Genomic DNA, 12,353 nt, shown 5'->3' with positions numbered 1-12,353 from the left:
TTGGCTTTATTGGCCTAAATGCACTAGTAAAGACTTATAATAAAGTGAAAGTAAACAGTAATGGGCATTCAGAAGCCATGTTGCTAAAACACAGGCAAGTCCTTAAGGGATTATTTCCGTATATCCCATTGGTCTCAACTGTAGGAGGTTTAAAGTATTACACATGTAAGATTTTTGCTTAGTTGGGTTTATCTTAGTGTTTTTACTAAGCAGATTGACTATCTGATCTCTTTACCCTTTGGATTGGATGCTGTTTAGGATATTTTGCAGTCACCAGGCTTTTAAGCCCTGTGTTTCAAATGTATAACCAAACAATTCACTTAAGCTGTACTGACAACCCCCAAAAAGGCCAAAACATGACTTGTCTAAAGCTAGTGTTAATGCTCCTGATAAATTTTATAAGAAGTAGGAAATTTAAAAGTGTGTGTGGGTGTGGGTGTGGGTGTGTGTGAGTGTGAGTGTGTGTGAAATGCCCCAGTTGCTACATGGTGGTGGGTAGAGAATAAGGCTTGAACCCTGTACCTTAAGCCCAAGTGACAAGAGCCTGAATTCCCTACCCACAGACATTTGCAGATTTTTGCCTCATATTTGTTCTGTTCTGTTCCTCATAAAATCCGTGGTTTCTGTATTTTTGTTACTTAACACAGCCAGTAGTGCAGTGTGGTAGCATTGTTGTCTGGTTTGATTCTTGGCTGGGGTGCCTTCTGTGTGGAGTCTGCATGTCCTCCCTGTGTTTGTGTGGGTTGCTCTGGTGTCCTCGGATATTTGTCCCTATTTTTTGGACTCTATTCCCCCATTATTGGCTTTGTCCAGGTTTTTTGTGCCAAGGTTGAGAGCTGTGGTGGTAACTGAACTCACTGAATATGTTTGGGGGCTGTATTCCCCCATTATTGGCTTTGTTCAGGTGTTTTGTGCTAAGATGTTGACAGTTGTGGTGAGAACTGAATTCACTAAATGGTAGCCATTTAAGTTTCAGTCTTCCTTTCTTTCATAAACAGATGACTTGGCATAGTGGTATGTTGCTGAGTGTTTTGCACAGGGTCCTGGGTTCAATATTTGGCAGTGAAATGTATGGTGGTAACACAGCGTTTTATTCCAATAACTTTCCAACATTATGCAAGCAATGTTTAAAATGTGTCCCTATGTTTTGGTCTTTTGCCCCCCCCCCCCCACTAAATTTTGGATTTTTCCAGATTTCTTGTGCTGCAAAGTTCAGAGATGCAGTTGAGTGTCAAGTAGATCTTACAAGAAGCTGAGAGCTGCAGGGGAACAAAAGTTTAGTGCTGCTTATGCCGAGTCTGCTTGCGTTGTTAATAGCACAATAGGTAGTGTACTTGCTTTTGATGCAGAAGGCTGTGGGTTCTACTCCCACAGTAGGTAAATGCATTGCTCATACTGTACTGCATTGTAAAGGGGGTGAATGCTGCAGTCCTTTTTGGTGAAGATACCTAGTAGCTATGAACCTGTTATCAGTTTGCCATCCATTCCCTATTGCAATATTACTAGCTTATTGTTTGTTTAATGCAACTTAGGCAATTTATTCCTCAAGGGCAACAGGCACTTTATTTGTAGCTGAAACAATGAAATATAAAGTTGTTTGCTAGCAGCAACCTCTTCATTAGTTACAGATTTCTTTAATGTGGAATTATTTAGATGAATTTTACTTCTTCAGAGATTTTGTATATTTACTGATACTGGTGGACTGTAGAAGTTTGAGTAGACTTTTATGATAGAAATGTTCTGAATTGGGCAGTTTTGTCATTATTGGTGTGTACATTTTGTTTCATTGTTTACTGGAAAATGTTCTGAATTGGCCAATTCTGTCATTATTGGTGCATGCATTTTGTTTCATTGTTTACTGAAAAAATGTTCAAAACAAATTTAAAACACCCACTAACAACTGTACTATATTGTAAAAGGAATATAATTTAATAAATCAGGAAGGTGCATCAAAGACCGTGTGTATGTTTCGTGTGCAAGGGGCCTATGATTTGAAAATGGCCCAAAGTTAATCTTCATCTGCCACACTGGCAAAATTTATTTTCTTTGAATGTGGGTTTCAATGCTGTTTCAATTAATGTGAGTTTCAAGGGCAGAGCAGTTTTAATGCTAAGTCTGTTTTTATTGTGAGATTGCATTGCTTTATTTAGCAGATATCTTAGTGTTTGTGCTGTAAAATGCAAAATAAAACTTTCAAATGAAGTCCAAATCATCGTAGAAGTAAAGCAGTATGCACATTAGTTTGTGTCTTTTGGCTTTTCCCGGTTAGGGGTCGCCACAGCGGAACTCCGGTTCGCTAATGATTGGCAGTAGGTTTTTACGTGCTGGCTTGCCAGGCCGAATGCACAACCTTCAACAAAGGAACGCCCATTCACACGTCGCCACACAGAAGACTGAGAATCGAACGGGTGACAATGCTACCGCAGCACCACCACCTTGTTTATGGTAAATAGGGTGAAATAGCCAAGTAATGGTTCATTGGAATGGCTGCAGGGGGGAGGCTCCATTCGACCATGATTTTGTGAGTGGGAAGGGCGGCAAACTCAGACAGCCCCGGCTGAACTATACCTCTCAGCTGTCCAAATTTTCACAGAATTAATAGATTTTTGCTTCTTATTTTTGGTTTGTTCCTCAAAAAATGTGTGGTTTTCTGGCAAATCATTTAGGAATTAAGTCACTAAATAATGACAGACACTGAGTTTCATACTTCATAACCTTCAGAAAAATGCATGCTAAAGCAAGACCTGCTATTCTATCAATTGTCTGTTTATACAACAATTTATAGTACTGTTTATATGTTCCCCCAGTATATTTGGCCCTGTCCAGATTTCCTGCAATAACAGGTTGAGAAGTATGTGCAAATAAATTGCTTTATAGAATTAGGCATATGCAAACCTCTCAAATGTCCCCGATTTTGGCTCAAAATGTTGCTCTTCCCCTAATAATCCCACTGCAAAATGGCAATTTTGGAAGAAATCGTGGAGGGCTTACAATTAAGAAATAACTGTAATAATCAGAGTTATAGATTACTTTTATTTCAGAAATGCATGTAGATTCTTTTATTTTGTCAGCTGCTCAAGTTAGCAGTACTAATATTAAAAAAGTGTCCCTTCTTTGACAGGTTCCCAGCTGTATTGTGTGGCTATTTTATATTTTTGCATCACATTTTTGGTCCATTTTTCATAAAATTTAGTTTTTTGGCAAATTAGTGACAAATCATTAGAGACTGAAGTTAGAAAATAATGACAGACATTTGAGTTTCAGATTTCATACCTTTCAGAAAATTCATACTAATGCAAGACCTACTCTTATATTATCTTTCTAAGTTTAGAAGAGCAATATTTAAACATTCTCCTTATTTTTTGGGCCTTTGTCCCACTTCTATGTATGACTCTGTCCATATTTCTTGTTCTGAGGTTGAGAGGTATGACAAATGTGTCAGGGCCATCACAGTCAGCCAGAGACATTTCAAATTGTGACATACTTGTTGCACCCCACCTCCCCCAAGTAGTGACTCTGGATGTGTCCAAGCAAGGCAAGGAGCAGTTATGCAGTGTAAATGTACAGAGTATCCCCCATTCAAGGTAGACACAAGTGCTAATTTTATACTGTCGTTGATTTTGCAGAATATTCTGGTTTCTGTCATATTTTCATACTGTTGATTTATGCTTATTATTACTCAGAAAGTGCCTTTTGCTCTGTGTTTAAGTAGCAATGCTTTAATGACCATCAGGTAAGCTTGTCTGAGATTGAAAGATGCAAGTAAGCTTTAATAAGCATACTGTTAAAGAATTGCCAACATTGAAAGCCTTTCTGTTGTTGCCATGCAGGGAATACTTACATAACTAGATAATGTATAATCCTTGGGTATTGAAATGCATATGACAGTATTTGTAATAAAGGACAGGATTACATTATTTTAAGAAGCTCATTACATTTGTTGGAGACTTGCAGTCATTTTTGCAGGCTTTACCTGTAAACCAAACAAAATGCCAATCTATCATGTGTGGTCCATTACCTGTACAGTAATCCTGTAAGCAATGCATCTTGAGCTTGTTTCTTGTTTGCTTTTCATTTTTTACTTTGATCATGTTTTCCTCATGAAACAAGTAGATAGTTGTCAGGCAGCAGGTCTTTTTTGGATAAGAAACGTTTCTACAAGTGGGGGTATCACAGAGATTGCTACTTTCAGCATTTTACTTCTTACTTTAATAAAGCTGAATATAAATTATAATTAGAACTACAGTGCAAAGAGACGTGGTTTGAGTGGAGTAATGCATGTTTTTCTTATACTTGATTTTGACTGGCATTCCATTGATGTATTTAAAAAGTAATTTATTTTTTCATGCCTCACAACCTTTTTGTTTCCATCTAGATATTAAGTAAGCTGTCATGCAGCCAATGCACTGAAATATTTTTTTTTTCTACACTTCATTTTGTCTTGATTGGACTCTCATAATGACGGTTTGGCACCCAGGGCAGCGTATTTAATTAAAGTTACAGTTTGTGTGGTTTTGAGCTTAGCTCCTCCCCTTTCTAGTTGGCTACACGCCTTCCCATTGACCCCACCCATTCATCTGTATCCTGCAGCCCCCCCCCTTTGATTTGAAGTCACCAGCTGCCACTGACCAACTTTGAGATCACCATACCTCAAAGAAAAGGGAATATTATGAGAAATGGCAGTCTCTTGACTTATTCGGTTATTCAATCTCTGCATCCCAGGACTCTGGGTGTTCAGCAGGTAGAATGTCAGATTACTGTGGTCAAAAGCAGAAAAAATTAACCTGTACAGTTAGTAATGTCTCTGCTGTACTATGAGTAGATATTCTTTTTTTAATCTGCTCAGTTCCAAAATTCATTCATGATGTGGCCCTACTGGATGTGATGCTCCTTTAACCCAAGGTTTCCTCTTTCCATAAGGTACTCTTGTGCTCCAAGAAGATCACTTCTTTGAAGTCGGTCTTGCTCATTTACTCAGAGTGGGAGCTCTTAGAATCTTTACTTAGTTTCAGAACCTGTGCAGTATGTGTCAGTACAATGTTTTTCTGTGACTTTTTATTTTCTGTTCTGTGCCAGCTCATACTTTAAAGATACTTTTTTTCCACGTATAAAAGAAGCATAAATTATACTACTACTGTAAAAGCTAAGAATTTTTTAAATTCAGGGACTCCTCGTCTGTTCTGTCTGCCTGGCATCTAGCAGTATCAAGGTTCCTGCTGTTATTTCAGCCTGTATTCCTATCTTACCCATGGATGACACCACATTTGTAACAGAGCTGTCTATCTCCACTTCTAGAAGCAACACTCTCTGTATAAAGAATTAGATAATTTGTTGTTTGAGCCAGCAAATATTTATCTTATAGCTTTGGTGGGAAGGAAAGCAGGGATGCTAACATATTGTTTTAGTAGCTTTTCCTGGACCAGATTTTGAAATATAACGAGACTGTAAGATGCAAGATCCAGTGAGACAGGTTGCCATGGAGCAGAGTACACTGGTACAGTGCATAACCTAGTAATGAAGCAGAAGGAGAGAAATTAGATTAGAAGGCATACTTTAAAGCTATGCAGCTAAGATACATGTATATAACTCAAGCAGGGGCTTATAAATAAAAGTACAAAGGTGTGATGAACAAATTGGGGAGTTAAAGAATGCCCCTTTTGGTATGTACCTCACAAGACATCTACAACAACTGGAAAGGCCACAGAAATACCTCACAAAGAGGATTACCAGCCTTATACAGATGCCCTTCGCAGACCGTCTCAAATAACTCCAGCTTTACTCAGTCACATATCGCCTACTCAGAGGCAATCTCTGCCTAACATACAATGCTATGTCAAACCCAGAGCTGTTGGATATGCTCCACTTAAAGAAATCTCAATCCCTCCGAGCTACACGCTCTAGGGACCTAAACCTTGTCACTACAATAAACAGAACATGCTGGAGGGATAGATTCCTGTCCCAGAGACTTCACATACTCTGGAAAAAACTACCTATCTATATCAAACAAAGCTCCTCTTTAGCACTCTTCAAGAAAAATCTTGATGATTGGATGGGAGATAGGAAATTCACCCCGGGGATCACTTCTGTGTCTCTGCTCAACAGGAGCAGAGGAAAATAATTTTCTAGGGTGGCAAAAGCCAGGGTACCTAGGCTTATATAGGCCCTAGGGCCAATAGCCTAGTACCTACGTATAAACCTCCAAGGAGAGACTAGGAGAAGCTAAGTGAGTTTCTCTGTGCACCAAAGTATTATCATGAATGGAGGAAATTACTTGTTTATTTGTGTGTTTATTTATTTATTTGTGTGTTAAGTTTCTTATTTTGTGTATTGGATTAGTCCCACTAGGCAGGTCTTATTTTCAGGGTAGACCTGACATGATATTCATACTGACATGCAACATTAGGGGAAGTAGAGAACAGGGTGTATGCAAGTCGGAAAACTTGTACATAGTTTGATGCCTATATATGTTATGTAAAGTTGTTGCATCTTTCGGCTTTTCCCGGTTAGGGGTCGCCACAGCTGAACTCTGGTCCGCTAATGATTGGCAGTATATTTTTACATACCGACTTGCCAGGCCTGACGCACAACCTTCAACGAAGGTACGCCCATTCACGCATGTCTCCACACAGAAGACACTTTAGCTGAGAATCGAACAGGACGTCTTACTGTGAGGCGACAACACTACCGCAGCACCACCACCGCAGATATATGTTATGTAAAGTATGAAAACAACGAACAAATGCAAAGAAACCAAAAACTGCTAAAGGTGCGGAAAGTTGTGGTTTGGTTTTACCAGCGTTCTCTTATTGTGTGCAGTCCGCACCTTTAGCAGTTTTTGTTATGTAAAGTATCCCTATTGTTTTTCAAACTGCCACAGATGATTTTACATCTGCCTTAGCTGCCATCAGCGGCTTTGGCAGATAGGCCTTTGGTTTAACAACCCTTCAAATTAGGTAATCCTAAACAATATTGTTCCATGGGGAAAATCAACTTCATTCTTGCCCTCCTCCCCTCCCAAATAAATTCTTTCAACTCTTTATTAGTGATGGTCCACAAAAACCTTGGTTGATAAAAATATCTGTCCTGTGTATAAGACTAAAGGGGCTAAATACAGTTTCACTGCTTGTGGCTTTCTGCTCGTCTCCATAATCAAGAGATTCCAGTTTCTCTGTTTTTTTTTAATCATATTTTTAGTTTCTTTCCATATGTTTATAGCTGGCATAACAGAATCCTTTTTAATCCATGTATCTTAATGTTTCATCTTATCACGCTCCCATAGATCTGGGTATCGCTGAACCAGTTTATTGTATCGGTACATCATTTACGGCTATAGTCTTCAGTTATTTTTTATTCTGAAAAAATGCTGCAACTGTCGCAATGTTTCACAGCACCAAAATGCTTTTTTTGGATTTATCAAGTACAAAATAATAATTACAAATCAAGCTAACATTTGAGAACCACATTAGTTATATACTTTAATTTGGCAATCTTTTTTTTTTTGCCAATGTCTCTAAAGCCAGTAAGAGTGGGGACATTCCTGCCAGTTTCTCTGTGAGGTTAGTCAATATATAGTTTTGCAGTTGCATTTGCCTTCCATCATTAGTTTTTGAAATCTACAGTTCACTGTACCAGTTCATTGGAATTTTTCTATGTAGGAGACCATGAAAAGTGAAGAACTTTGTTGGATTTTCAGTGAACTGAGAGCTGGGTTGACAGATTAAATTGGAGGGGGGTCATCTACTGATAGGATCCCTCTCTTGTGTGTTTGAGTAGTATTTCTTTTTCTGGTGAAGTATGTACATTGAAAGAGTCACAATTTTCCTCAAGAATGACAATCTTTGCAAAAAGTACTATTGAAACAAAACTGAATATTTTAGAAATGCAGTTTTGAGTAGGAAGTTGCATTACACTGTTCATTCATCATCTTTGGCTACCTTCACACAGACCCAAGAGTTTGTTTTCATAGCAGGATTTGGAATATGGGATTATCATTTGATTTTGTTTGAGCATAGGTAAATACATCCATACTTTGAGTACCCATGGGGTCTGATGTATAAAACACCATTTTGTATTCAGTACAGAGTCATATTAAACAATGGAAGTTGTTTGCTAGCTTTAAAAAGCAGAAGCAGCAGTAATTAAACATATTTGACTTTACAAACCAGGAACAGGATGACTTGTTCAAGTAATTAAAAATTTCCAGTCTACATGCTTGCTTTCTGACTTCATCTTGTGTTTTTTTTTGTTCTTCTTGTAGGGCATGTATTTTCAGAGATATTAAGTTTTGTTCCAGTGAAGAGGCGTGAGTCACGACGAAGAAGTTTCCGTTTGTCCCAATGACTGTACAACGAATGAGCTGCCTTGTCACTCGCTCACTGTGTGAGGTGCTAAACGGACCATGGACTGACTGAAAACTGCATATTTACTGCCTTATGAGATTTTTATATCCCATCTCTGGAGCCTGCAGTAGACCCTGTGACTGGAATCCTAATGACCCTTGTTTTGCTACCTCTCCTATGGCAAATGGAAGATGGTGAGCTGTAAAATCCTGGGTTTTACTGTCACCATAAGTTTTGGTTACCCTTTTCTGGTAAAAGTGACTTTTTTTTGTAATGGGAATGAGGGAGAAATGGTCTAAAACTTGGGATTAAAGCAGTGTTTAGGGGAAGTTGTGTGCATAATTCATGAAATTCTTCCATTGAGGATAAATGAAATAGGTTGCTGCTTATTGTGCACTAAGAAAACAAATTAGGTTCTTGGCCTGCAGTTAGCCTGTAGGTAAGTAGCTAGTATTGGGTGTCTGTAGTCCTTCCAGGTACTTGAAGTTTTCACATCTTTAACTGGAGGGAGGGAAGCTGAAACTCCTAACTCATAAGTGGAAGGGTTATGTCCTGTAACTTGGTATTACGCTATGTTTGATTAGTGTTTGCTTGTGAATGTGTGGGCCATACTGCTTTGTTAAAACCATAGGCACTACGCATAAGGCAGACTGCAAAATCATCTAAGCCTTCTTAAAACAGGACATGTCCCATAACACAGGAAGTAAAACTTAGGTGGAATCAGGCCTGTACAAGAAGAGAATTCTGCATGAAAAAGAAACAAGGGAACTTTTCCACATTCACACACACACTTGTGTAACTGAAAGAGTGGAACGCTGTTTTCTCAGGCAGTGACAAAAGAAGTTTGTTTACATAATTTGTGCTACAGAAAAAAATGCATGCATAACTTCTTAGAGCTGCAAAATGCTGCCAAATAGCAAGGTGTTTTGCAGTTGATAGTTAAGTATTATGCAGTAGCACACAAACCAGACTTGGTTGCAGCCACATTCTGCATTGTGTGCAAAATGACTGTGGTTTATTTGCTGCTGCAACTGGAGTAGTGGTAATTAGCTGAACAATGTTAATGCTGACGTCACATGCTACAACAGTAAGTAGGGCAGCCATACAAACTCTGACTAATTTCAGCATTTCTTGGTCTCCTTCAATCGCTGAAAACTGTTCTTAGCATCTGCAGAAAGCATGAGATGAAAACTTTCCTGAGAGACAATAAACATTAAAAGCAATACTACTCAATTAAAAGTCATTGTGGGGGATACAAAAAGAAGCACTTTTTATTTAGCACACTAAGATATCTGTAAATATTAGACCCTCATCTGTTACTGATCTGGACCTTTTGGAGTCTTGTCCTGGGAATTATGTTTATGTGCCTGTAAAAAGCTTTAGTTTCTTTAAGCTTTTGTCTGGTAAAGAATGATCTGAGTTTAAAAAGGCAGCATGCTCTCAGTATTACAGCAGTTCAGAGGTATGTGTGCTTGCTGGCTCTATAATTTTGTCACTGTTTACTGTCTTGAAGATAATTTTAAATGGGCTGACATTTGTGAGAGAAAAAAGATGTCTGCTGCTTTAAACGACTCGACATGTTCAACATGCTGTCAGTGAATTATTTTGCATGGGAGGTATAGCATGCTTATGCAGAGATTTGTAGATGGAATAGTGCTACAAAATGTATGGTTGTAAACTCTTTCCTTAGTTTGTATGACCTAGCTGTGATTGACTATCCTTGACTGACATGGAGTGGTTATGACTTTTGGTCGTGGATGAGACAACATGAGTGTAGATAAGCTTTGAGGTCATTACAACATCTCAAGGATCCTGTGGTAGCCATGGAATTAGTGTAGAGGCTGTATGAGAGCCAACAAGCAGCGGTTCTCTTAATAACATATGACAACAAGTACACTCTCATGCAGTCATCTAGGAAAAAATGACGGTAGTCTTGTCAGAGTATGTTATTGGTCAAAGCAGAAGTGCATTTTGGGTATTTTTATTCACAACGAAGATGTTTGTAGTTCTTAAGTAAAGCTGTCTTTGCTTTGTAACGGATCAACTTTTAACAAACCTGTAATGTAACTAAATACAACCTTCGGACTTGGACACCATTCATCTAAAGAGACCCGTGTAAGCAGCCACAGAGAAAACTGGGATTCCCAGTGGATCATTGCCAAGGTCCTATATGGGTGCAGCTACCTTCCGAAGAATCAATGTGGGTGCTTCCACTCTCTTCCTAGCTCATTGTACGCGTATTGATTTTTATACATCTTAAAGGTACATTTTTTTACTGTGCTGAGTTTACCTCTTCCCCTTGTAAGGAATTGTATGGCCATCTCAATTAAATATGACCCCTCACAACTATACTGTCAATGTAAAAGTGCCTATAATGTTACAATTCAGGTTGTTCCAGTTTTGATCAGCATGTTGATATAATGACAGTTTAATTTGGTGGTCTTTGTTCATCTGTACTGTCTGCTTCTTTGTTCATACAGTTAGAATAAATGACAGCTGTTTTAATACAAACATGCCTTCTACTCATCATTTGACTGCAGTATGTCTCTCTGTTCTTTTTTCCCTCAATATAACTTAGCTGTTGTTTATTAATAAGTAGGTAATTTTTCTGTTTACAGGATCCACTCTCCATTGTGAAGATATTGCTGTTCTCACTGTATGAAAATGCAAAGCCTGCTTTGAAGCCTTATCTTTACCGCTGATAGAAATTCTAAACACAGTTGTTAGTGGTATACTTAAGTAATTTTTGTGATAGTTACCATTTGGACATTTGCTTTAAAAGAAACAAAGTTCATGTATTCTACTGGTAGAAATGCATTCCATGTCATCAGTGATACAGAAGGATGCCCCGGCATCAAAACAACTAATATTTTCTTGGTTGCCAACAGCTTAAAAAGGTGGAATTGATTCATGGTTGCCAGTGATAGAGTGGTACCTCAGCTTTTAGACTACTAAATGACCCTGAGTCATTAGTGGTATAGAATGATTCTCAGCCAGCACCTAAATGACTGACTCTGAGTCTGCAGTATATGCCTCAGCATGCATCCCAATAAACAGTTTTAAAAGCATCATCACATTCAGATAAGTTGGAACCAGGATGTTAAGTTAACCCAGGTCCCAAACAGCATGGTCTGATTCCTCACCACTGTAATTGTAACTCAGTCTTGGATTGGCAGGTGCATAGACAGAAGCCCAAACAATCAGGCCAGTAATCAGTCCTGGGTTGCTATAGTAGCATATACAAATGCCATACCACCAGCTCACTAATTTAGCTTAGTAATCAACTGCATAAACTGATGCTCCATTAACCAGATTAGTCACTGATCCTAGACTATCAGCAGCAGAGGTTGAAACCTTGTCTTGAACCTATAAATCAGTCCTGGATTGTCAGCAGCATGGAGAGATGTTCAAGCACATGGACTGCTAATCATTCTTGTGGCACCAGCAGCACTGACTTATGCTCTGCCCTTAGACTACTAATTACCATTGGCTGAAATGGATGTCCCCACCATGCAGGTGAGCTAAATGTAAGAGATAAGTTTTGGTGCTGAAGTTGACAAACATTTTCAACATTGTCATTATGCAGTCTCACATCGTTTAGCCAGGGCTGCCTCTTCTGACTACAAGATTAGAAAATGATTATGGCTTTGAGTGCCTGAGTTTAGTCTACAGTAGAGTCGTCAAAATGCTACTTCTGGAAACATTATCAGGGGGAGGTAGGTATGGGGGCGGACAAGCATTCCCAGCATCTGAAGGACTGGTAAGAGTCTCTACAGGCTACGTACCCACAGAGTGGTACACGGCAACAGTTATCCCACTCCACAAAGGTGGAGCCACAACGGACCCCGGGAACTATCGCCCTATAAGCCTGACTAGCCTGGTCTGCAAGGCTATGGAATGCATCATCATGGAACTCATTAACAGAGACATTGGGAACCTCCAAACCTTGGACCCTACCCAATTTGGCTTTAAGGGCAGGTCATGCCTCCTAAACCTGGTGGACTTCTGTGAGAC

General features: G+C 39.0%; 1 protein-coding gene across 1 annotated transcript in view; it reads left to right on the top strand.

Moving 5' to 3' along the window:
- LOC122806265 (mitogen-activated protein kinase 13-like) overlaps window positions 1–10,850 on the top strand; it is a 713,780-nt gene extending 702,930 nt beyond the window's left edge. The window contains exon 12 of the mRNA XM_044076536.1: window positions 8,258–10,850. Within this exon, the coding sequence (XP_043932471.1) occupies window positions 8,258–8,340 (83 nt within the window). The 3' untranslated portion in view covers window positions 8,341–10,850. The remainder of the gene's footprint in view (window positions 1–8,257) is intronic.
- Window positions 10,851–12,353: the final 1,503 nt, after the last annotated feature.

Source organism: Protopterus annectens, chromosome 7.part0 (genome assembly GCF_019279795.1).
Source record: "Protopterus annectens isolate FY-2018-M chromosome 7.part0, PAN1.0, whole genome shotgun sequence".
In the NCBI taxonomy this organism is placed as follows: domain Eukaryota; kingdom Metazoa; phylum Chordata; order Ceratodontiformes; family Protopteridae; genus Protopterus; species Protopterus annectens.
The sequence above is the reverse complement of the archived record's forward strand: the minus strand, read 5'-3'. Positions and strand labels throughout refer to the sequence as shown.